The sequence below is a fragment of the Perognathus longimembris genome, chromosome 20 (genome assembly GCF_023159225.1).
Source record: "Perognathus longimembris pacificus isolate PPM17 chromosome 20, ASM2315922v1, whole genome shotgun sequence".
NCBI lineage: Eukaryota > Metazoa > Chordata > Mammalia > Rodentia > Heteromyidae > Perognathus > Perognathus longimembris.
In genome coordinates this window covers 30,961,857-30,985,610 of record NC_063180.1, presented here as the reverse complement: position 1 = coordinate 30,985,610, position 23,754 = coordinate 30,961,857, and the positions used below count along the sequence as shown (strand labels likewise).

Below are 23,754 nucleotides of genomic sequence, written 5' to 3'. Positions count from 1 at the left end.
CCCCCCCTCCTCGCCAGTGAGACCTAGAGAGTGTTCCCGCAGCCTGAGTCCCGCAGCCCGGTTCCCTGGGGGCGCTTCCCAGGCAAAGGCGCTAACCAGATCCCTTTACGTGTTTCTCCACACCCCGCACCTCCCCCTTTCCAGGGCTTCTCCGTGGGTCATAGCTTTACGGCATAATAGACAATGCTGCAGTGACCATTGCCACGAAGTCTAAGAACCCCTGAGCCAGGCGCCACCGGGGGGCTCACACCTTTAATCTCAGCCACCTGGGAGGCAGAGATCTCTAGGAGGGTGTCTGAGGCCAGGCAGGCCTACACAACAGAGGCTACCTCTCAACCAATAGCTGGGCACGGTGGTGCATTCCTGTCACACTGAGATTGGGAGAATCAGAGTTCCAGGCCAGCCTGAGAAGAAAAGCCCACGAGACTCCACGGCAGATTGAGCAGGGAACTGGGCGGCAGTGTGCTCACCCCACTGGAGAAGCACAGCCTTCCTCCACACCCTCTGCTCTGGGCAGAGCCCTAGCTACCCTGAATTTGATGTGGCTTGTACATGTCCATCAGGGCAGCAACTCTGGCATGGATGGACCAGTGACTTTTGCACCTGGCTCAGGCCTTGACCCGCACCCAGGCTGCCGACTGCCCAGGCCTGGAACTCACCACCCTGCCGGTTCTACTCCTCTGTGTGAACCTGTTCTAGGAAATGTCACCACCTTCTGGCCAAAGCTTGTATACCACCATGCACTTTGGCTCTGCTGTCTCACATGGAAAACTGCCCACCCAGATCATGTCTGCTATACCTGTCCTCCCTTCCTGGGTCCACTAGCCACTGCAAAGGCCCTTCCTGACTTCGGGAACCTTCCCTCCAGAGAAGTGCACATACCAACACACAGATGGGCACACACAGTTGTTTTTTTTTTTTTATTTCGGTCTGGAACAGGAAGGAAGAGCCCTGCCTGCAGCACAGCCACAGGGGTGGGAGCCCAGGACCCCCTCTTGGTGTCAGGGGCCTCAGGCTTGAGGATGGGGTGCCAGCCTCACCGGTGCCGCTTTCGGATGCACTGCAGCTCCTGGCAGATGGTGCTGAAGCTGGGCCGCTGCCCTGGCTCGTAAGCCCAGCACTGTTCCATGAGTCTGAACACGGCGTCAGGGCACAGCTCTGGGCAGGACAGGCGGCCCCCTGTGAGGATGGGCAGAGCACACCGGGCATGGGGACCAGGGGCTGCGCTTCCTTGAGCGGCCTTCTTGTCCACTGTGGATCCCAAGACAGAGGCGTGGCTTCCAATCTCCCACCACGTGCTGCTTCTGCACGTGGGCCTCTGTAAGCCCCTGTTGCCCATTTTCCCATCTGCAGGGTGTGTGACTCCCATCTTATGTGCAGTGAGGAGGAGGGAACACCGCATGGGGCCTGCCACAGAGGTCCAGTGTGCCCTGGCTACCCCGTGGGAAGGTTCCAAGTTAGCAGAGGAAGCATCCAGAACTCCGGAAGGGGCTTGCCTTACCCTTTTCCACAAACTCCCGCGTTTGTTGGTTGCTGAGGTTGGGGTATGGCGAGACTCCCAGGCTGAAGGCCTCCCACAGCAAGATGCCGAAGCTCCACACATCACTCTCGGAGGAATAGCGGCCTGCACGGGGGGGGTGGAGGGAAAGGGGGCGGCATGAGGGGCTGAGGGCCCTGCAGGCCCAGGGCCTGCCTGCACCCAAGACCCAGAATGGCCGGGGATCAGCTTACCATAGTTTAGGGCCTCAGGCGCAGTCCACTTCACAGGGACTTGTCTGAGGCCCCCGGAGGCGGCGTAGATACCATCTTCTTCCTCCCGGGACATGCCGAAATCGCTGATCTTCAGGACATTCTTCTCAGTCACCAGACAGTTCCGAGCAGCCAGGTCCCTGGGTGAGATAGGGCAGGGCCCCTCAGCCAATGTCACCCAGCCAGCCTGGGCCAGGCACCCTAGACAGCCATGCACTGATGCTGCTTCCTGCCCAGCCTGGAGTGGGCTTGGGGGGTGGGGGTGGGGTTCTGGGTGTGAACACTTCCCCCTGACTGTGGTGGGGGCTGTTGGCCTCTCCATGTGTGTGCATATGGACGGGCCCTGTCTGCAGGGGGCTGTGTGAGAACATGTATGCACGGGTGCGTGTGCACGCATGCGTGCCTATGGGCAGCCGCCTGCGCGTAGCTCGCTCACCGGTGGATGCAGCACTTGCTCTCCAGGTACTCCATGCCGGCCGCGGCATCCCCAACCATCTGCAGCAGAGCCTTCACGCGCAGCCGGGCCCCCTCCGTCCGCAGGAAGGTCAGGAAGTCACCCCCTGCAGGTGGGAGCCTTGAGCACAAGCTTCGGGCCCCACCCTGGGGCGCCCCTCACCCTGCACAAACCCCAGGCTCCACCCCAGAGGGCCCCTCACCCTGCACAAGCTCCATGACGATGTAGATGGGCTGCTTCTGGGTGCAGACGCCGATGAGACGCACAATGTTGGGGTGGCTGTACTGCTTCAGGATCCTGGAGGCAGTGCCACTTAGGTTCCACATAGCCCGGGCGCCCCCGCCTGCCACCCACCTCCCTCCAGGAGCCCCGGGGAGGAGGGCAGGAGGCCCCAGAGACAGAGGCCTGGTGACTATTCCTGCACACCAGGGGGACCAGGTGCAAGGACCTGGTGTGACTGTGGTCACTCACCTGGCCTCCTGCAGGAACTTGGCCTTCAGGTCGGGCGGAAGCGTCTCCCGACAGGACTTCACGGCCACCAAGGTGTTGTCTGCACGCAGACGTCCACTGAACACTTCGCCAAAGTTCCCCTGAAATGGTCTTGGGCTCCCACCAGTTCCAGGAGACCCAGCCTTCCCCAGCCCCAGATGCGGTCCCCCTGGCTCTTGGGAGTCTGCCCCCTAGTGGGGAACTGAGGAAAGTCACCCACACCTGCCACAATCTCCAGGTCACAAGGAAAAGTCCAGAGATCACTTCTCCGAAGTCATTCTGATGTGTACGTAGGGAAATGACTCCCCTCGTAAGTAGGCATTTTGGGGCTCATTCACCCTCCTGTACACAAACCTCTTGAAAGGGCAGGAGTAGGGTGGGGTGGGGGTGCTGGCTGCTTCGGGGGTAGGGACCATCCTCCGTTTCCTGACCAGAGAGTCAGGGATATACATTGAAAACCAGTGTGAAGCAGGGAGGCTGAGCAGGTGTCTGGAGGGTGGGGCCTCAGGTGCGACTCAAGGGGGACCCCGGAAGTAGCAGGCAGGGTGCCGGGGGCTGGCAGAGGCTAGCGTGGCAGGGGCACACTCACCCGCCCAATCTGCTCGCCCAGCACCAAGTCCTCATGGTTCAGCACCCACTTGTCCTGAGGCGAGGGTTAGGAGCAGAAGTCAGCCCAAAAGAGGGGTGCTGATCGGCTCTTCCCGGTGCTCTGTCTCATCATGGGGCCTCGGTGGGTGAGTCTGTCTGACAGACAGTTCCTCTCGGGGGGGCACAGGGACCCCCGGTTTGGTGCTCGTCCCCCATAGGGAGAGCCACTTGGGCATTCCTGGCAGAGGCCAGCCATCTTGCTGAGCGGTACTCGCTTGTGCAGGCAGGATGGGGACCCGGGGAGCCCCTCGTGCTGATGGGAGGGGACACTGACCTGGGGCCCCTGGGCACAGCTCACCTTGGGTACAGGCCTGAACAGGACCACCCCGCTCTTTTTGGTGAGGGGCTGCTGGGTGCACAGCAGGTGGTCGATGAGCAGGGGAATGCTGGGAAAGCCGTCCCCCTCCAGCCGGTACAGGTTCTGCAGGGCAGAGGACAGGGTGGGTGGCCGTCATGGCTGCCAAGGCCAGGCGGGGCAGGGGGGGAGTGGGGAGCAGGAGGGGCACCTCCTGTGAGCACACGCCTCGCCACCCTGTGCGCCAGGGGACACACACCACACGCGGAGCCCCCTCCAGCCAGGATGGGAGGTGGCAGCTGGCACACGGGTCGTGTGGAGGAGAGGGAGGCCCACTCACGTCAGAGCACTGGATGATGAAGTGGCGGGGCAGGCCGTCCCAGAGCACCGACAGCACGGACTCCTGCTTGCCCTGGCTCTCCCGCACCAGGAAATCCCCAGACTGCACCAGCAGCTGGGCCACCTCCGCCCGTGGCAGGGCCCCATGGTACCACAGCTGCTCCTGCAGGGGCTTCTGCACCTCGGGGACCAGCTGCACCGGGGGCGGGAGCTGGCAGGGGGCACTAGGGTCACTGGGCCAGCAAGGGGGGCTGCCAGGGTCACTGGGCCAGTGAGGGGGGGCCTCCAGGGTCACTGGGCCAGCAAAGGGAAGGGGTGTGAGGGTCACTGGGCCAGCGGGGGTGGGGGGGCACCAGGGCCAGGGCCCTGCTCAAAGCCCTCTGGCCTGGGACCCCCAAGGGGCAGCAGAGTCATCTGCTGGCCCTGGAGCAGGCTGTGGTCTGGGCTGTTGGCCAACGCCAACTTAGCTGATGCCCCTTCTCTTCCCAGCCACAGACCCCAACCATTCCCAGAGCAGGAAGGGCCATGGAGAAACTGAGGCAGCTGGTCCCGGGGAACAGATAGGGCAGGTGGGGAAGAAGAGGACATGGGATGGGGTAGAGACCGGGGCAGCCTGGGCAGGGCCTCCTGTCTGGGACACCCAAAACACCAAGGTGGGGGTGTGGGGATGAGTCCAAGACCCTTGGCCTGTCTGCCTCTTAGGCAGTGGCAGGGGCCCCAGTACCACTCACCGAGAACTTGGGGCGGAAGATTCCAGAGAAGTGGCTCTTAAGGAGCTCGAGCGTGGGCGTCCGTCCCCCATCCCGCTCCTGCTCCTGGGGCCAGGGACACACGTCAGCAGGTGGCCAGGCTTGGGGAGGGGGAGGGCGACAGTGAGGAGCGCAGCCCCTGTGGGTGGGTGCGCCGGCAGGGGCGGGCAGGGCGGGGGGGCTCACCGAGGAGGAGGTGGAGTGGCGGTCCTCCTGCAGGAGCAGCACCGCGGGGGGCTCGCCCGAGCCCAGCTGGTCCACCTTGGTCCGCAGCAGGTCGTGCTGGGCCTGCAGCTTGGCTTGGCTACACAGCGCCACCTGCAGCCCCTGCAGCGCCTCCTGCAGCGCCTGCTTCTTGCCCAGCAGCTGCACCCTGAAGGCAGAGGCGGGGTGGATAGGGCCCGGCGGCAACAAGGCGCATGCCCGTCACCCGCGCTGCTCAGGAGGCTGATATCGGAGGATCACAGTTCCAAGGCAGCCTGGGGAGGACAGACTCTTCTCTCCAATTAGCCACCAAAAAAGCTGGAACTGGAGGTGTGACTCAAGTGGTGCAACACCAACCTTAAGTGAAAAAGCTAAGGGGCAGTGTGTGGAACCTGAGTTCACGCCCCAGTACTCCAGTATCAACACACACACACACACACACACACACACACACACACACACACACACACACACAGAGGCAGGGGTGGGTAGAGAGAGTCAGGGGCTGAGTGTGCAGTGTAGGGGTGCTCACCGCTCCCGGGGGTGCGTGATCTGTTCCTCATCACAGAGCTCCTGTTGCAGCTGACTGACCACCTGCTGCCGGCCCAGCACCGTCTCAGTGGCCACAGCCAGGTCCTCGGTCACCGCGGTCAGCCTGCCCCAGGAAGGGCAGAGTTCATGCCCGCCCCCCCTGCCCACGTCAAGCCCGGGATCCCGCTGCAGCCTACCCTCGCCCAGAGGCCCCACGCACACGTGCTGCACACTCTCCACTGTCAGCTCGTTCAGCTGCAGCTCCCCGGGCTCCAGGGGCTCCCCACCCTCCTCCAGCAGTGACTCGTCAAACGTGACGCAGGGTGGGATGTCAGGAGCGGACCTGCGGGCCGGGCAGACACGGCAGCAGTCAGGGGAAAGGCAGAAGCCTGGCACATAGCTACAAGCCCAGGTGCCAGCGCCGGCTTACCCATGCTGCTGCAGGAAGCCTTGGTATTCCGTCTCCGGCTGGATGCGGGCAGCGGCTGCGGCCATCTCCCGGTGAATGGCTACCACTTCATCCTGCACCAGACTGCTGATCTCCAGATATTCCTGCAGGATCTCCTTCCTTCCCCCCCCACCCCCATAAGGGACCCCAGTTAGGGGTCTCAAGCTGGGAAAGACGAGCAGCTTAGCCAAAGACCCAGGGTTTTGCTGGGTTGGCCCCTCGCCTCATCTCCCAAGTTGGCAAATGCGAATCGTTTCTACTTTCCGAGTTGGGGAGCCTTCCCTAGCCTTTGACATCGACCTTGTGAAGAGGCCATCCTAGGACTTGCTGTTGAAACTTCCTCCCCTGCTCTCAGGCCTCCTGATTCCTTTTTCTTGTCTTTTTGTCCCAGCATCTATCCTTCTATTATCCTTTCTGATTAGTTTTCTTTGTGATGGTCCAGGGACTTGAACTCAATGCCTGGGTATTGTCCCTAAGCTTTTGTTGCTCAAGGCTACTTGAAACACAGCTCCACTTCCAGCTTTCTTGGTGATTAATTGGAGATAAGAGTCTCTGGGGCTGGCTTTGAACCATGATCCTCAGATCTCAGCCTCCTAAGTAGCTAGGATGACAGGCACCACCACCCAGCTGTCCTTCCTGTTTGATTTCTCTCCTCCCTCCAGGCGTGTGGAAGCTCCTTTCTGCACCCTCTGCACTATGACTAGGAAAACGTAACTGTACCCCCTGGCTCAGTCCTCAGTCCAGGATCTATTCTCACGACCCCACGTCAGCGCTTTTCCAGGGCTGGTAGTGGGGTAAGGGCTGTCCCAGGGCAGGGCAGAGCGGGCTGCGGGCTTACAGGATGTGGGCCATCTCCTCGTGCAGGTCTTGCAGCGACTGCAGGAGGCCGGGCAGCATGAGCTGGTGGTGGTGCTGGTGGTGCAGCTGCGCTGCGCGTACCCCCAGCACGTAGCGGTTATGGTGGGCAAACAGCTTCCACAGGCTGCGCACATACTTGTCCTTGGCTTTGTCTCGGTCCTTGTCTGCCAGAGATGGGCAGTACGCATGGGCGTGTGTGCCAGCCCGGAGGCCGTGCTCAGTCCGGGTCTCCTGTGGGCTGGATCCCCCCTCCCCCACCGCCACTGCCAGCAAGGGAGGACACAAACCTTTGCTCGCCTCCTGGTATTTGCGCCTGGCCTGGGCACTGTCCCGTGCCAGGGATCTGTACTGGCTTTTCAGTTTCTCAATGTCCTGGCTGTGGGTCTGGGGAGAGAGGGGGGTATGGTGGGGGGGCAGGTCCCCAAAAGAAAAGAGTCCTACTTAAGAGGGAGCCCTGGAAATGTTCTGCCAATCAGGTAGGCAGCACATCCAAGCTCATCCTTCTGGAAGGGTCTGGAGGGTCAGAGTTGCTGTGGGATGGACAGGTCTCTGGGGAAGGTAGAATGGAGGTGTGGCAAGATGGTGCAATTAATATGCAAATGAACACACGAACGAATGAATGACAAGAAAAGTAAAACAGGCTCTGTTAACGAGTTGGGACCAGTGGGAGGAGAAGGAAAAGAGTGAATATGGTCAAGTAGTTTAATAATTTATTAGTTAATTTCTGTTTTGTTAGTCCTAGGCCTTGAACTTAGGACCTGGGCACTGTTCCTGAGCTTCTTTTGCTCAAGGCTAGCACTCTACCACTTGTGCCACAGGACCACTTCCGGGTTTTTCTGTTTATGTGATGCTGAGGAATCGAACCCAGGTCTTCATGCTTTCTAGGCAAGCCACGTTCCTAGCCCGCAAGTAGCTTATTTGCATGTATGAAAATTATATGATAGAACCTGTTGGAATTGTATTAAGAAGGGGAGGGAGGAAGAGTGATGGAGGAAGGAGTTTGGTGGGGACAGAGTGTTACACAATGAAACTCCTTGTGCAACAAACATATGCTAATTTAAAAAAGCCAGGCATAGGTGGCTTACACCTGTAATCCTAGCTACTCAGGAGGCTGAGATCTGAGGAGCATGATTTGAAGCCAGCCTGGGCAGGAAAATCCATGAAGACTCTCATCTCCAATAAATACTCAGAAAAAAACCGAGAGTGGTGCTGTGGCTCAAGTGGTAGAGGGCTACCTTGAACACAAAGAGGCTCAGGGCCAGTGCCCAGGCCTTGAGCTCAAGCCCTAGGACTGGCGAAAACAACAAACAAACAAACAAACAAAACCACAAGTGTGCAATTATAACAACAATAAGGAAGGGCAGATCCTCAAACTAGACAATCTTTTGAGGAAATAGGTGAGCAAAAGACCGCATTGGCCACCAGGGGCCGCTGTGGTCCACAGCAAGCCAGGCTGGACCTGGTGGAAGGGGTGTGGCACTGTGGGTAGGGCTCCCTGAACATGGAAGGCTGAAGCTCCAGAGAACAGCAGCAGCGACAAAGTCACACAACCTGGACTGAGGAGCTGTGAGACTCTTACCCTCCAGGGGTCCCAGGAGGAGGCAGCCCAGATCAAAGGCCCAAAGGCCCGGGCCTCCATGCCTCTCACTGGAGCAGGGCTGGGGAGGGAGGGTGGGCTTTCCAGAGCAGGCCAGCCTCACCCATCCTGTGCTGGGCTCAGGCACAGACAATGCAGGGACAGGCCCTGCTGCCAGCCCGAGTGGGGGAGGAAGGGAGGAAGCTGGAGCCGGGCTGCACCACCCGCTCTAGAGGCCAGGCCTGCGGTCAGGGACTTCCACTTCCCCTTTGAATGCAGAAGCTCTTGTGTGCTGTCCCCCAATGCAGAAGGGCCTGCGGCACGGCCACTGATGATGATAACCCTCACCTTGGTCAGCTCCTGCTGCAGCTGCTGCCACTGCTCGCTGTAGGCCTTGCGCAGCTGCTGGCGCTCGCGGATCAGCAGGCTCAGCTTGCTCAGGGGCCCCGAGTTCAGGTCTTCTGCGTGCTGCCTCAGCACCCGGCTCAGGCTCTCGGTCTGGCTTGTGATCTCGGTCCAGGACTGTGACCCCATGCCGGAGGGGGAAGCAGGCAGAGGGAGACAGACAATGGCCCCCCCAGTCCACCCCAGGGGGTTTCAGAGAGGACTGGGATGGGTGGGATCACTTCAGGGAACCCCACCTGGCTGACGGGGCTGTCGGAGATGCTGCCCCGGCTCTGGCCTCCGCTGTCCTGCAGGCACATGTGGTGGAGCAGCCCCGCGTACTCCCGGTCGCTCTTGACCCTCTGGGCCATCCACTTCCTCAGGCCCTCCAGAAAGCGCAGCTCGGAGTCCTGCATCTGCTGCACGGCCCCGTGGCCCTGGAGGCTGCACAGCTCCGAGGAGAAGCCCATGGCCGTGTCCTGCGGACAGAGCAGGGCCACCACTGGGGGCGAGGTGGCAGCTGGAGATGGAGGGGGTTCTAAGGGGCTGAGGGGGGCTGCAGGGCAGGCTGCAGGAGTGGGGGGTCGCGCCAGAAAAAGCAACTGGCGCAAGACAGCAGCCTGATCCTACACACACACACACACACACACCGTTCCTCAGGCCAGTGCCCCTCCCCCGGTACCCCAGGCGGGTACCGCAGGCCAGGGCCCTTTCCGCTGCTAGAACCAGCAGCTACCATGGCCCTTAGCAGGGTCAAGCTGGGCCCAGTTGGAGCCTGGGGTAATTACATAGGCAGCTGCCATCCTGCCCTCAGTGCCCCCCCCATCCTGCCCTCAGTGCCCCCCATCCTGCCCTCAGCTTCCCCCACCCCCATTCTTCCCCTTGTGTCCCCAGCCCCGCCAAGTTAGGGTTCTGAGATGGGCCGGCGGCTGTCCTCCCACCCTCCATCTCCAGCCCCCCTGGTCCCCTCTGGCCTCGAGGCTGGGGTTACCGCAGGCAAGGCAGCGGCTTGGCGGCTCCGGCTCCCCCTCTAGGGCGGTGGGACGACTGAGGCCCGCGCCCTGCCGGCCAGTTCCTGATTCAGTGCTTCCTCCTCCCGTGGTTTTGGTTGGCCCCAGCCAGGCAGGGCTGCCGAGGGGAAGGGGCGGGATGGGACTGGCCAGGCCCAGCCCCACAGCGCTGGGGCCACGGAAACGGAAGGGAGGAGGAGGTTGGGAAGAATGGCCCAGTGAGCCAGGGCTTGCACCAGGCCCTCCCCAGGGCCCTGAACCGCCAGGGAAGGCCAGGCAGGAGGGCGGGGCAGATGGCAGGTGGGGCCGGGCAGGTGCAGGCTCTGGGGAGCCCATAGTCCCTAAGGGCTAGGGAATGTCCTCAGTTCTAGCACCAAGTTGGGGTGTCAGGGTGGCCATGGAGGGGAAGGGGAGTAGACCTAGTAACCCCACCCCCACCCCATTCAGGTGACAGCATGCATTTATGTAAAATCCTCAAATCAGTGACCCATCCGGCCTCCCGGGCACAAGTCCTGACAACCCCAGCAGGGATGTGGGGGGTGGGGGGAAGATCTGGAAAGCAGAGCCAGGAAATGGAGGTATGTTGTGTCTGCAGGACCCTCTTTGGCTCCCCCCCCCCAAGTCATCTTGGCTGTCAGCACCCAACTTAGGCTTCAGATGGCAGCCCAGAGCCTTCAACCCTGGGGGCCCAGAGAGGCACTAGCTCTGCCTGGGCTTATGTTCAGTGGCAGTATTCTCCCAGCACCCCAAGAAGGCCCTGTAGCCTGCTGGCGATGGCTGGGGGCTCATGGGCAGCCAGGCCACTGCGAGGCCTAACTGGTCCCAGCCCCCAGCCCCCATCCCCATCCCCATCCCAAGGATGCAGTCAGCAAGATCTCACAGGAGACAAGGCCTGGTTTGCATAGTCTGCACGTTTAATCACTTTAAAACCTTTAACATTATCTCGTGTCCATTAAATAGAACCAACAATGCTGGGCCTGTTTAAATTACAAGGAAAAAAAAAATCACCGTGAGCCAACCCAGTATCTTACAAAACCAGCCGGGCTGGCCACGGGGAGGGGGAGGGGGGCCCTCTGGGCAGGCGGACACCAGGGGGCTGGGGAAAGCGAAAAGGGGGCTCCCAGATGGGAGGAGACTGATTGTCCTACTGGGAGGGGTGCAAAAGGCACGTCAGAAGAGGGGGTTGGGGGCATGATAGGTCAGTGCTTCCCCACCGGGGCACAGTGTTAGCGGGGGCTTGGTGGTATACCTGCCCACCCCTGGCACTTGGAGAGCCAGCGACCCTAAGCCCTTGGCACAGCCCCACATGAAGCACAGGTGTCAGCCTACCTCCCACCAGGACCCCCTTTCCCGGAGCCTCCAGCCGGCCTGCCTCTTCAGGACTCAGGCACTGCCAGTCCTCAGCAACATGCCACAGTGCCAGCCTCGGGGCTGGGTGGGCAGCCAGGAGAGAGGAGGGTGGACAGTGGGTGTGAGGAGGTGGGTGGTCCAGCTGCTACCCCCATTAAAAATACAAAAAAAAAATCATCTAAAGTGAAATAATCACAAAGTGAAAATATATCCTCAAACAGCTCCTGAGATCCCCACGGGGGAAAGCAGCATCGGGTGGGAGGCGGGAGGGCCCGGCTGGGCCACCGTCCCTCCCCACCACCCACCCAGGGGCTCCCGGGCTGTGAATGCCAACAGCCCTGGTGGCCCCGGGCTCAGAAAACAGGGACTTGGGCCCTGGCAAAGGAGGGTGCTAGAGGGGACAGGGTGGCCAGGAGCCAGGGGCTCCACCTGGCCCAGGCCAGCCAGTCAGCCCCAGCGGTGGAGGCCCAGAGCGCAGAGGCAGGCCCCACGTGCACCCAAGCACCTGCCCTGCCTTGGTCCCTTCCTATGATCAAGGCTTCTGCCACCGGAGGCTGGAGGCTCCCCAGGGGTGCGGGACAGGGTCAGGCAGGAGAGCCCTTGGGAGGAGGCCTCCTCCCGCAAACGCCTCCTCGGCCAGCTCCCTGCTGCCTGGACGGGGCCATTATTGCTTTAGAGGGGCAAGGAGGGGCAGGGGCTGCAGCCCGGGTCAGGAGTCCCCGGGAAGGGCCGCCCCTCTGCACCACAGGCCTCTGCTGGGCCTCAGCCTTGGAAAGCTGCCCTAAAGGTTTCACTCCTCTCTCCCCGTGGAGGGAAGCAGGGGGCTCGGCGAGGCTCCCCCCACCCCCCGGCTGGCTCAGCCACTGGGTGGGCCTGGCGCTGGGGTGGGAAGCAGTCTCAGCTCCTCCAGCTGCCCAGCCACGGTCCAAACCCAGTTTCAAGATACAAAAATACTTTGGTGAATTAAAAAGTGCCCGAGGTGGGGTGAGCTTGAGGGCTGGGCATCACAGGGCACTCTGGTCTCTGATGAAGGCGGTCCTCTCGCCCCGGCCCTCGTCCTCCTCCGAGTCGGAGGGGCCCTCCTCCTGCCAGGCCTCGGGGGGCAGCCCCTTGTAGGAGATGAGGCCGCGGTCCATGGTGTACACCTTCACCCCCCGGAAGCTGAAGCCGGAGCGCAGCTGCAGGACGAGGAAGACGGTGACGAAGACCAGCACGATGAAGGCGCAGCTGAGGCCGGCCACCACCTCGGGCAGGTGGGAGGGCAGCAGTCCGGCCTGCAGCCGCGGCTCAGGCTCCACCTCCGCCGGCCGCCCAGGAGGTTGAGGCCGGGACTCGCGGCTGCTCTGGCTTTGCCGGGAGCACATCTGCTCCACGGGGTCCAGGGTGGCGTGGCGGGGGCAGCTGAGGCAGTCTGTGGGTGCGGGGCCCCGGCAGGTGGCACACGAGGAGTGGCAGGGGACGCAGACGCTGGCCCGCATGGTCTCCACGTCATTCTCCGTGCTGTAGTGCGTGTCGAGGACTTGGGGGGTGAAGCCGGGGGGGCAGAGCTGGACACAGCTCTTCTGGTGCAAGGAGAAGCCTTCCTCACACACTGTGACATGGAGACGAGGGGCAGTGTCAGGCGGACATGGCCTCAGAGACTGCAGCCCCTGGGGAACTGCCTCTCCTTCCCTCCCACCATCCCCGCCCCTCCCCCTCCCCCCCCCCCCCCCCGCGAGCCGCCACCACAGCAGCACCCTGACCCACAGCAGCACAACTGACCCACGCAGGCCTGGCTGGATGTGAGCATCTTGCAGCCGCTGCTCTCAGGGGGTGTGGGGAGCCCCTCCGGTGCGGTGCCGTACAGCACAAGCGTGAACTTGGTCAGCGTCCCTGTTCCAGAGTGGAGGAGGCAGTGAGAGTTTGAGGGCCCCCCCTGTACCCAGCACCAGACCCCACCGGTCAGGCCCCCCCCCACCGCCCCGTGGCCCCCACTACCATAGTTGTTGGCTTCACTGGTGTTTTCAATCTCCAGGACCCACTCGCCCGAGGGGTCCTCGTCCCACGAGTGGGTTGTCATGAACGCCCAGTCGTTGAAGCCGTCCGCGGAGTAGTCGTGTGGCCTGGAGCGGGGAGGGGGCGATGCACAGGCCTGAGGCTGGGGTGGCTCCTGGAAGGGGGACACCTCCCCCAGGCCACGCCAACCCGCCGCCTAGAAATGCCTAGGGCTCTCCGGATGGGACATCCTCAGCCACGGACTCCAGAGGAGCATGGGAACCTCACAAAGGGGCAGAGGGCTGACACATTACACAGCCGCGCCGACGGGGCGGCAGCACTGGCACGTGATGCGGGCAGTGCTGCTACGGTGGCGGCGCTGGCAAGTTCCATGGGCACAAGCCAGAACTGCAGGACATGACATGTCCCACAGGACAACGCTGCTCCTCTGCAAACGCCACAGCCCCTTCACCGAGTAGGGTCTGGCGACTGCTGGGGCCCATGAGTGAAGGAGGAAGGGCAGGAGGGAGAGCAGTGGCGGGGCGGGGCACGCACCTGGCGGCCAGCAGGGTGGAGCGGGTGCCCATGGGGCTGACGAGGTGGATGGCCAGGTCCCCGCGGCGGTTGTAGGACAGGGTGAGCCGGGCCTGCGCGTGCTCCAGCCGGGTGACGTGGCTGGGCTCACCCAGGCACGCGCTCACCGTCTTGCGCACCTCTAGCCGTTTGCCAATGTCCCTGTGCAGAGAGTGCTGTGAGGGCGGGCCCGACCGGCCGGCGGCCCCGCGGCTGACCCCCGCGGCTGACCCCCACGGGCTCCCTTCAGGGCCCGGTCCTCACTTGGGCTCCGTGAGGATGTCGATGACGCACTTCCGCTGGGGGGGTACCGTTGTCCAGTTCTGGGCCAGGGCCACCATGGCACCAGCGTCCAGCAGCCCATAGCCATATGAGTGGCTCACTGTGGGGGCAGGGAGGCAGTCAGCAAGTGTGGGACCCGCCCGCCAGGGCCTCGCCCCTGGCCCCTGGCCCTCACTCACCTTTGCGGCCCACGCCATTGGTGGCCCAGTCATTAGCGTTGAGGTGAGCTGGTTTTGAGGTTTGTACCACCAGGTGCTGCATGTCCCGCCAGGTGAGGTTCTTGCTGCGGAGGGAAACGAGACGCCATGCTCAGTGCTTCTAGAGAAGCTGGAGACCAAAGGCTGGCCTTAGAGAGTGACTCAGGAGGCTGAGATCTGAAGATCACAGTTCAAAGCCAGCTGGGGCAGGAAAGTCCATAAAACTTTTTTTTTTGGTTGGTTGTGGGGCTTGAACTCAGGATCTGGGTGCTGTCCCTGAACTCTTTTGCTCAAGGCTAGTGTTCTACCACTTTGAGCTACAGTACCACATCCAGTTTTCTGGTGGTTCATTGGAGGTAAGAGTCTCATGGACTTTCCTGCCCAGGCTAGCTTTGAACCACGAGCCCCCAGATCTCAAGCCTCCTAGGTAACCAGGATTACAGGTGTGAGCCACCAGTGCCCAGCTTCAATAAAACTCTTAATCTCTGAAGAAAAGAGGGAAGTGGAGCTGTGGCTCAAGAGGTAGGACAGTAGCTTTGAGTAAAAAAGCTGAGAGACAGGGCTGGGAATGTGGCTTAGGGGTAGAATGCTTGCCTAGCATGCATGAAGCCCTGGGTTTGATACCTCAGTACCACATAAACAGAAAAAGCCAGATTTGGCACTGCGGCTCAAGTGGTAGAGTGCTAGCACCTTGAGCAAAAAGAAGCCAGGAACAGTGCTCAGGCCCTGAGTTCAAGCCCCAGGACTGCCAAAAGAAAAAAAAAAAAGCTCAGAGACAGCACCCAGGCTGAGCTCAAGCCCTAGGACCAGAACACATGCACACACATACACACATGTGACACATGACACTTGCACACGAACACACACACACAGAACTGGGGTGATGGGGGCTGTCGCCCATCCACTTACTTGGCCTCCAGAGTGAGAGCGATGATTCCAGCTGCCAAGGGGGCAGAGGCTGAGGTGCCCGTGTGAGACTCTGTGCATTTCTGCCGCAGGTCAGTGGTCACCTGCAGGGACAGTGGTGTTGGGGATCTGTGGTGGTTGAAGGGGCTGGTACTGCTGATGGTATGGTGAGCCAGGATGGAGACACTTGCTTCTCCCACCTGCTAGTTGGCTGTGGCCAGCCCATGTGGCCGCTCTGGCCTTAGTTTCTCAAGGAATAAATGGGGACTGGGAGGTAGGGAAGCAGCACAGGGTTTTAGGGAAAAGTCTGTGCCACCCGAGGGCTTCCTGGCCCTCCAGGTATGTCCCTAACTCATCTTCCATGGAGCTAGGCCATGAGGGGGCCTGAAGGCGGTCTAGCTGCCCAGCCCAGCCCCAGCCCCAGCCCCACTCACGATCTGCTTCTCGTTCTGGTTGCCGCTGCTGTAGGTGGTGGCCAGCGTGGACGAGCAGGCCTCGCTGTACCAGGGCACGTTGCCGAGCTGCGTGGCGCTGCTGATGGACAGCGTGTAGATGCTGTTGGTGTAGCCGTCACAGTTGCAGCTGTCATGTTCCCGGCCCCCATTCCCCGAGGCCCAGACAAAGATGGAGCCCAGCCCCCCGCGGCCCTGCGGACAAAGTGGGCTGGGGTCACTGGGGATTCGGCCTTGGGGGAGGACCGGCAGCAGGGGCTGCTGCAGACCGGAAGACTAGAGTCTCATTCTCAGGGGCTCCATGCCTCCTCCCATGCCCCCTAGGAAAGCCTGGGGGGTATCATGCCCACATAACACAGTGGAGCACACCAAAGTGCCCACAGGGGGGATCTCTAGGAGTGGGCTATGGATGGCTTTTCCTTTTCTACCCCTAGGTTTTAATCATTACTAGACTGCCACTATGGCGCTATAACTCTGGTGATGCCGAGGTCAAAGCTAGGGCCTCAGACTGAGGACAGGGTGCAAGAAGCACAGCATCTGACTAGCAGACACCAGCACCAGGCTCTGGGTTCAAACCCCAGCACTGCAAAAAAAAAAAAAAACCCCATGTCTGTACAGACAAAGCACATGGCCGACCACTGAGCTACATACACCCCAGGTCCACTAAGTGCTTGAATAAATGCAGGTTGTGCAAGGCTGACAATAAGCACTGGAGTAAGTGGAATGGAACAGTTCACAGGTGAGCTATGGAAAAGTCAGCACTGGGCCAGCCCTGGAGGCAGGGGTGGGACCCCGTTCACCTGGCTGACCCCCCGGAAGAAGGCCTCCTCGGCCAGGCGGGCCGGGCCATCCACAGTCTTGCCGTCATCCTCGGGGCCCCAGCTGGCACTGTAGATGTGGATGTGGCTGGGGTTCAGGCCCAGTGAGCGGGCCTCCACTGCGTCGGTCACCTCACCGTCCAGCATGCGCACCCCTGGCCGGAGGGTACAGGAAGAAGATGCTGCAGCAGCCCAGCTGCCAGGGGCACCCCGGGGGGCCGGGATACCCTCAGTCCTTTGCCTTCTGAGGACAATACCCAAAGAGGAGAGAGGAGACACCGCCATCTGCCCCAACCCCACACCCTGCTCAAGCGGAATATCTAGAGGCCTCTGCTTCGAAGAGTCAGATGGACTCCTGCTAAGAGGACGCCTACTTCCTACCATGTCAGCAGCCCTGGGAGTCCAGCAGCTCTCAGAGTTGCTAGGAACCCAACAGAATAGCCATGCTGTCAGAAGGATCCACAGTGGGAAAGTGGCAGGCACTGGCCAGATGGGAAGCGGGCGGAGAAAATCCCACCAAGTGGCATTCTCACCTCCAAATGAGGGCAAATGGGTGGGGCCAAGGCTTCACTCAGCTCCAGTAAGGGGGGAAGCGGGGGTGGGGTGGGGGGGAGACAAGACAATACTCAGCTCCAATGAGAGCAGAGTGGCGGGGCCACACTCACCTCCAATGCGGGCATTATAGGCCACGCCCACACCACAGACACCGTTGTTGGCCACTGCAGCCACTTCACCAGCACAGCGTGTGCCATGCCTGCCAGGGCCGAGAGCGCAGCGTTAGTGGGGTACAGGTACAACCTGGGGGCAGGAAGGAGCCACAGGACCCCTACCCAAGCCTGTCATCACCAAGCCTTCCCAGACGAAGAAGTCTCTACTAGACTACCAAAGATACACCCAGCCCCAGCCCTGCCTCAATGGAAGAGAGAAGGGGCCGGGACAAGAAGCCAGCCATTCCTTGCCTGTTGTCATTCATCTGTGTGTAGCGGGGCTGGGGGTCAGGGTCCTGGTCATTGACATCAAAGCTGGCTCCAGGATCCTGGGAAGAATGAGGTCATGTCAGAAGTGGCCTGATTGTGCCAGCGAAGCAGGACAGCCCCCTAGGGGTCCCTTAGTGGGGATCCCAGTCTCCCTCCCCCATGCCTCCTCACATAATTGCCTGCCAGGTCCGGATGGTTCTTCTCGATGCCGTCGTCCAGGATGGAGACCACAATGCCATGTCCCGTGAAGCCCTGCGCCCAGGCTGCCTTCACATTCAGGTCCCGCTGTGTGATGCCAGACTGCAGGGACACCCAGCCTTGTGACTTCCATGATGGGGCAGGTGGAGTGAGGTGAGGGCTCACCTTAAGAATTCCCTCACCACCCCAAAACTCTGTCTACCCATCCCGGCTCCTGAAATGCCAGCACTGGTGGGATGGCCTCTGTGGTAGTGGGAAGGACTCAGGGAGGGCAACTTCAGGCTTGGCAGGAGGGGCTAGGGAGACTGCCCAGCCGGAGGAAAGAGAAGGAATTAGAGCAGGGCACGATGTCAGCCTAATCTGCCTTCAGGGCCTCGTGGTGGGAGTGGGCAGCGTGGGGAGCAGGGCCAGGGCCCAAAGAGACTGCATACCAGGTACCACTGCTGGGGGAACTTGGGGTCCGTGGGTTCCTGGTATATGTCTCGTTTGGTCCTTCGCTTCGCCACCTGCTGCTCCAGCCAGTGTACCTGGGAAGAAGAGGTGCACAGGTTGGGGTTGGGCTCCTGGGAACAGTGAGAAGGGGAGGTTGCGGGAGAGGAGCTGGGGCCGTACGCACCTGAGGCTCCCTCTTCAGCCGGCTGTGCCGCGGGAGGTGAGGGGACAGAGATCGCTTTGTCACTGCTCGATGCCAGAAGTGGTAATAGTCACCGAAGATCTGTGGTGGAGGGGGAACAGGGATGGGCTTTCCATCTGCCAGTCTCAGAGGAGATGGGGATGGGGTGACCAGAGGCAGCAGAGGGCAGGAGGATCTGGAGAGACCATGCAGGGGATATGGGGCTCCCCTCACATGGGGTGAGACATGGGGTCCTGGGGGTCTAAGCAGCTGTGCTAAGGGCCCACAGGTTGCACAAGCCATCACAGCAGATCTGCCTCCTCCCAGAGGCTCTGGAGGTTTCCTGCTCCCTGGCAGCACGCCTAAGTTCCCTACCCCACCCTTGGACAATGCCCTATGCCCAGGCCAGCAGGCCAAGTGGAAACACCTACCTGACCCAGGTTGTGAAACCCATGCTTTCGTGCCAAGCTGTCAGCCACAGCTGGGCCTCCAGGGATGTGCACGGCCCACGTGTTGGTGAAGACCTTCTGGCCACGGACATCAGCTTCCAGCAGGACCAAGGCTGCTGCTGCCACCCAGAGCAACCAGGGCCTCAGCTCCATGGGGGGGAGGTGGCCAGGACCCCAGAGCTCCCGTCGCCTCTGCCTGCTCACAGGGCTTCCGCTCCCAGGTGTCTGCTAGCTGCCTGGGATCCAGGGCTGGCTGGCGGGGGCATGGGTCCAAGCTGGGAAGGGCTGGGGACAGGATGAGGGTTGCTGGCTTTGAGAAACAAGAAGAGAGAGAGTCAGTCCCTCCCCAGCTCTGCAAGAAGGATGCCCTCGATCCGACCCAGAAAAGGGCTGGGAAGAGAGGTGAAAACATCCAAGTGCTCCCCAGAAGATAACCCCATTCTCCCCCCCCAAAGATGTCCAACCTCCTCCCAGCCTCTTTCCATCATGAAAACAAGTCCAACATAGGAAGCATGGAGGCTTGATCCACTCCAAAGCACAGACAAATAAAAGCTTGCCACAATCAAGGAAGGAAAGCTCCATTACAAAGCACTATGTACACATGATCCCATTTTGTTTTTAAAACTATTTATACCTATGTATTTATACATAGCCCAAGACACAATCTGGAAGGACACCCGCTAAAGTGTTAACAATGGTTCTTTCAAGACAGTGAGAACTACGAGTGGTTCCTTTCTCTTTGTGTCACTGTCGAGCTCCACAATACCTAGCTATATTTTATAAAAGCATAAAATGTTGGGTTTTAAAGGTTGTTTTTTTTTAAAAAAAAAAAAACTGAACAGGGCCTATCCAACCCACTAGGGTTTCCTGGTTCCACAACACAGAATCCACCACAGTGACATGAAAAGACTCCCAACCCCTGGTGGGAAGGGGGTTAGGACTGGGGGGGTGGGGGCAGGCTCTGAGCCCTTGGGATTATGGGAGCCTCACCTCCCTCCAGGGCTGAGATGGCAGCCATGGTCAAGCCACTGCTTCCTGGGGAAGAACACTGCGGCCCACTGGGCCTGGCCAGGCCCCAGCCATCCCTCTGGTCCAGCCCCCTACCTTGCGTAATGTGAGCCAGGCAGCCAGGCCAAACACAGGCTGCTGAGCCAGAAGCACCAAGGTGAGCTGAATCAATAGTCCGTGTGTGGTTTTTCCTCCCTTGGTAAACAAGACAGTGGGACTTCTCTGCCTGGGGCCACATAACTGTCCCCACACTAGGGCCCCTGACTATCCAGAAACCCAGCACTAAGGAGGCAGCAGTGGGTAAGGTCTCAGTGGGGCTGCTGGGCACCCCGTCTAGTGCAAGGCTCCTTGAACCTTCTCACCTGCCACAGGGTGCCGCCACCCCCATGCCCAGCCCAAAGGAGGCCATTCCACCAGAGGGCAAAATGAAGGTACCCAAAGGCCTGGGGATAGGAGGGCAGGCTTGCTTCTGGGAGCCCCTCACCCCTCTAGGGGCCTCTCTGGCAGCAACGGTCCCACCCTGTAGTAGCCCAGGGGACTCCACACAGGGCTCCAGGGGTATTTTCAGTTTATACCAAAATAACTTGACAGCTGACAGTAGAAGATGAGCCTGGAGCAGTTCCTCAGCACCCCTGCCGGGCAGAGTCCACAGGGCTCAGGGCAGGCTGGGAGCCACAGGCCATGTCACCTAGGGCAGACAAAGCCAGCATGGGCCACTGATAGGTAGCACTATGTCCCAGTGGAGGGGGAAAGGGACTTCAGGTTCCCTTTTAAGATGTGGGTGAAGAGCCCTGGTGGCTCATGCCTGTAATCCTAGCTACTAAGGAGGCTGAGATCTGAGAACCTGGGTTTGAAGCCAGCCCAGGAAGGAAGTCCATGAGCTTCTTCTCTCAATTAACCATCAAAAAGCCAGAAGTGGAGCTGTAGCTCAAGTAAGAGAGCTCTACCCTTTAGTGAAAAAGCCCAGTGAGAGCGTGAGGACTTGTGTTCAAGCCCCAATACACAACAACCACAACATGGAGCCTAAGGAGCAGAGCTCTAGGCAAACAAGACCATTTCAGCCTTCTTTCCACACAGCTAGGGTCCAGATGCCACACAAACAGCCCTCTGGCCACAGTGTTGTGAACCAGGTTGGAGCCCTCCAAACCAAGGCTGGGTGCATCCAGATCTAGTCCAGGTTCCAGCACACAGAGGTGGAGCCACAACGGCTGGGTATTGAGTGTTAAGATAGCCAACCAGCTATCTAAGAAGGCAGGCTTTAGGCGCAAGTCAACAGCCCCCACCCTCCAAGAAAGCAGGCCTGCTGCCTTCCACACAGCGTCCCTAGCCTGGCCAGTTAAGCTCAAGGCTTTCAGAAGGGGAAGCCCCTACCGATCAAGGCTTTCAGAAAGGGAAGCCCCTACAGGATCCGCCTCACTATCCTGGACAGAGGGAGGGTTACCCTCAAGCCCCAAAATGAAGCAGGAGCTGAGAACAATGAATGAACCGGCTTCTCCCCACCCCCAGCCCAGACTCTGACTCACCCTCTGAGTCCTAGTGGTCTCAAACCAGGAGGCTTGCTGTCAGTCTAGCTTCCCTCCATCTGTCTCACGGGGCTCTGTGTTCTGCCTGGCCCCCGAGAGCAGCCGGTACTCTTCCCGGCTGTGCTATGTTCTTGGGCAAAGCCCCAGAGCCTCTGGGCACTCCCAGCTATCCTATCCGAGGTGGGGCTGCTGTTTCCCAGGCACTGGGATCTGGCTGGGACACAGCCACACAGCAAGTGGCAGGGCCACTAGGAGGCCCAATCGCATCTGTCCTTCCAGCGGGGACCCCCAAGCCAGGGCCCACTACAGACACTCAGCACTCCCCTGAAATCTGCCTCCTCTACAGTCTGCTCTGCTGGGTGGTCTTGAACCAGTCACTTCCTCTTTCTGGGCCTCAGTTTCCTTGGTGGTAAAAAAAAACAACTGTTAGACCAGAGGTCTGCAAACTTTTTTGTTTTAAGCCACGGAATTCTCTTCTAATAAGAAAATAGAATGCAACGGAGGTGGAAGCCCGGTGTAAAGGCCACAGTTAACGCAGGCTGTTGTCAGGTGACCATGGTCCCAGGCTAAGTGCCCCTGGCCGACAGCTGCTCAACCCTCACTAGGCCCCATCACCAGGTTCCCCTCATACTGTCCGTCAACCCCCACCCCGACCCAGGGCGCACGGGTAGATGAGGCTGGCCCCCTGGCACACCGGTGAATGATGAGGTTAGCCCGCTCTCTCTCTCTCACACACACACACACACACGTGGACCACACACACACAGGTGGACAAGGCTAGCCCCCGCACCCCCGGGGCACAGGCAGGGCAGGCTAGCCCCCTGGCACACAGGTGGACCAGGCTGGCCCCAAGCACAGGGTGTGGGGAAAGGAGGAGCTGGCGACGAGCGCCTGCGCCAGGCCGCCCCTCGGTCCCGTCCACCTCCCGGAGGCAGCCGGGCCCATGCACGAGCGCCCGGCCCCCCCACCCCCCCGCCAAAGACCCGGGCCGGTGCCGGCGCCCGCGAGCACCGCACACCTGCGACCCCACGCGGGCCGGCAGCGAACGACCCCCGTCTGCGGCCGAGGCCGCCCCGGCGGCTCGCAGGCCGTCCCGGGCCCCGCGGAGCGGCCGAGCCGGCGGCGGCCCCGGGAAGCGCCCGGCCCGGCGGGGAGGCGCGGGGCCCCCAGCGCCTCCGGAACCGGCTCCCCGCCCGCCCCGGCGGGGCCCCGCGGGCGCTTCCTGAGGTCAGAGGGCGCCGGGCCCGGCGGAAAAGTACCGGCGGCGCGCGCCCTTCCGGCTCCCCGCGGCTCCTCCCCGGGGCCGGCGCGAGCCAGGTCCGGAGCCCCCGCGGCCCGCTCCGGCCCGGCCCCGGCGCCCCCGGCCCCGGCTTCCCCCCCCCACCCCCCCCGCACGCGCTCGGGCTCCCGCCCTCCCGGCCCGCCGCCCCCGGCGCCGCCTCCCCCGGGCCCCGCGCCCCGGCCGCTCACCCTGAGGAGCCCGGGCGGGGAAACTTTTCCGGGCGAGCGCGGCGGCGGCTCGGCGCCCTCGGCCGCGCGGGGAGCGGGCTGCGGGGGCCCGAGCTCGGCGCGGTCCCCGCGCCCGGCGGCGGCGGCGGCGGCGGCGGCGGCGTCACGGCGCGGCGGGCGGGCGGGCGGGCGGCGGCGGCGGCGGCGCGGCCTCGGCCTCGGCCCGGCCGGCGCGCGGAGCTGGGCTCGGCCTGGGCTCGGCGGGGGCAGCGGCCCGGCCGCGGCGGCGCGGCTTGTTTACCCGGGCCGCTGTCACGGCGGCGGCGGCGGCGGCGGCGGCCCGGCTCCTCCCCCTCCGCCGCGCCCCTCCCCGCGCGGCGCCGCCTCCGCGCTCGGCGCCCGCGGCCGGGTCCCGGTCCCGGTCCCGACCCGGCCCATGCCGCCGCCGCCCCCGGGCGCCCCTGCCTCCGGCCGGCGGAGGGGAAGGTAGGAAGCGGGGCCGCAATCCAGGCCCCTCGGCCGCCTCCCCGCCCGTGCCCCGCGCTCGCTCCCAGCGCTGTGGGGACTCGAACTCGGAACCCGAGGAGCAGATGGAAAGGGCAGGGCCCGCAGGTACCGGAGCCCGGGACGGGCGGACGGGGCGGCTGGCCTCCCCTCTCGCGTGGTCCGGGCCCGGCTGGGCGTGGCGGGGAAGGGGCCCGGCTGCGGACCTGGGCAATCCCGGTGGCAGCTGCGGGCTAGGTTTGGCTCCCCGCTCCCAGGTGCGAATGTACCTGAGCAGCCCACCTACTTTTTTTTTTTTTTAAACTCTCACATCAACAGGGAGCCAGACTCCCTGTTGCATTGGCTGCTGCATTATCTTCTCATTTAACCCACACAGTCCCCCCAGGCTGACATTAGGAATCCCATTTTACAGATAAGAAAACTGAGGTACATGACATTTAAGCCATTTGCTTGAAGTCCCACAACCAGCAGGCCTCGGCCTCGGGAAGAGACTTCGAACATTGGCAGAGGCCAAGCCACTTGTATTTTACTAGCTCGAGCCTTGGCCTCCCTGGGTCCCTGCCCTAGAAAACGTCTGTGCTACTTGGCTGAGGCTGACAATGCTTGAGCTAAGAAAAGAAGGAAATGTGTCCAAGATCTTCCCAGGAAGGGTTATTCCAAGGTCGCTGGGCTGCCTCTGCCCATCTCTTCTGCTCCCAGTGGGATAACCTGGCAGGCCCCAGGTCTACCCCCCACCCCCCTATAACT

General features: G+C 61.6%; 2 protein-coding genes across 5 annotated transcripts; both read right to left on the bottom strand.

The window, feature by feature from the left end:
- Positions 1-137: 137 nt before the first annotated feature.
- Fes (FES proto-oncogene, tyrosine kinase) lies at positions 138-9,847 on the bottom strand. 2 transcript variants are annotated; one of them, XM_048368836.1, is made up of 19 exons: positions 9,716-9,847; positions 8,982-9,203; positions 8,689-8,862; positions 7,052-7,148; positions 6,745-6,928; positions 5,889-6,026; positions 5,679-5,801; positions 5,460-5,582; positions 4,910-5,096; positions 4,706-4,789; positions 3,976-4,185; positions 3,639-3,761; positions 3,282-3,335; positions 2,675-2,793; positions 2,406-2,500; positions 2,186-2,309; positions 1,732-1,889; positions 1,502-1,624; positions 138-1,179 (listed from the first exon to the last, which is right to left on the bottom strand). In XM_048368836.1, the coding sequence occupies exons 2-19, from the start codon at positions 9,192-9,194 to the stop codon at positions 1,037-1,039; spliced, it is 2,472 nt and encodes an 823-aa protein (XP_048224793.1). In that variant the 5' UTR covers positions 9,195-9,203; positions 9,716-9,847; the 3' UTR covers positions 138-1,036. The 2 variants fall into 2 exon arrangements, with proteins under 2 accessions (XP_048224793.1, XP_048224794.1); XM_048368837.1 differs by lacking the exon at positions 9,716-9,847 and adding an exon at positions 9,420-9,424.
- A 779-nt stretch (positions 9,848-10,626) lies between these two features.
- Furin (furin, paired basic amino acid cleaving enzyme) lies at positions 10,627-22,636 on the bottom strand. 3 transcript variants are annotated; one of them, XM_048368838.1, is made up of 16 exons: positions 22,525-22,636; positions 18,506-18,833; positions 18,078-18,176; positions 17,893-17,988; positions 17,435-17,587; positions 17,246-17,322; positions 16,952-17,040; positions 16,269-16,441; positions 15,451-15,663; positions 15,020-15,120; positions 14,093-14,196; positions 13,896-14,013; positions 13,614-13,793; positions 13,062-13,186; positions 12,846-12,956; positions 10,627-12,675 (listed from the first exon to the last, which is right to left on the bottom strand). In XM_048368838.1, the coding sequence occupies exons 2-16, from the start codon at positions 18,674-18,676 to the stop codon at positions 12,089-12,091; spliced, it is 2,397 nt and encodes a 798-aa protein (XP_048224795.1). In that variant the 5' UTR covers positions 18,677-18,833; positions 22,525-22,636; the 3' UTR covers positions 10,627-12,088. The 3 variants fall into 3 exon arrangements, with proteins under 3 accessions (XP_048224795.1, XP_048224796.1, XP_048224797.1); XM_048368839.1 differs by lacking the exon at positions 22,525-22,636 and adding an exon at positions 21,055-21,894; XM_048368840.1 differs by lacking the exon at positions 22,525-22,636 and having other exon boundaries at positions 17,435-17,563; positions 18,506-19,603.
- Positions 22,637-23,754: the final 1,118 nt, after the last annotated feature.

Bases quoted from the DNA above. Each gene is read 5' to 3' on its own strand.
- Furin (XM_048368838.1), bottom strand. From the start codon at position 18,676: ATGGAGCTGAGGCCCTGGTTGCTCTGGGTGGCAGCAGCAGCCTTGGTC. The intron at 15,121-15,450 runs GTGAGTGGGGCT...CTGTCCCTGCAG, and splicing joins ACCAGAACGAGAAGCAGATC to GTGACCACTGACCTGCGGCA. The intron at 14,014-14,092 runs GTGAGTGAGGGC...CTGCCCCCACAG, and splicing joins CAATGGCGTGGGCCGCAAAG to TGAGCCACTCATATGGCTAT.
- Fes (XM_048368836.1), bottom strand. From the start codon at position 9,194: ATGGGCTTCTCCTCGGAGCTGTGCAGCCTCCAGGGCCACGGGGCCGTG. The intron at 7,149-8,688 runs GTGAGGGTTATC...CTCTCTCCCCAG, and splicing joins TGCAGCAGGAGCTGACCAAG to ACCCACAGCCAGGACATTGA. The intron at 6,929-7,051 runs GTTTGTGTCCTC...CATCTCTGGCAG, and splicing joins ATACCAGGAGGCGAGCAAAG to ACAAGGACCGAGACAAAGCC.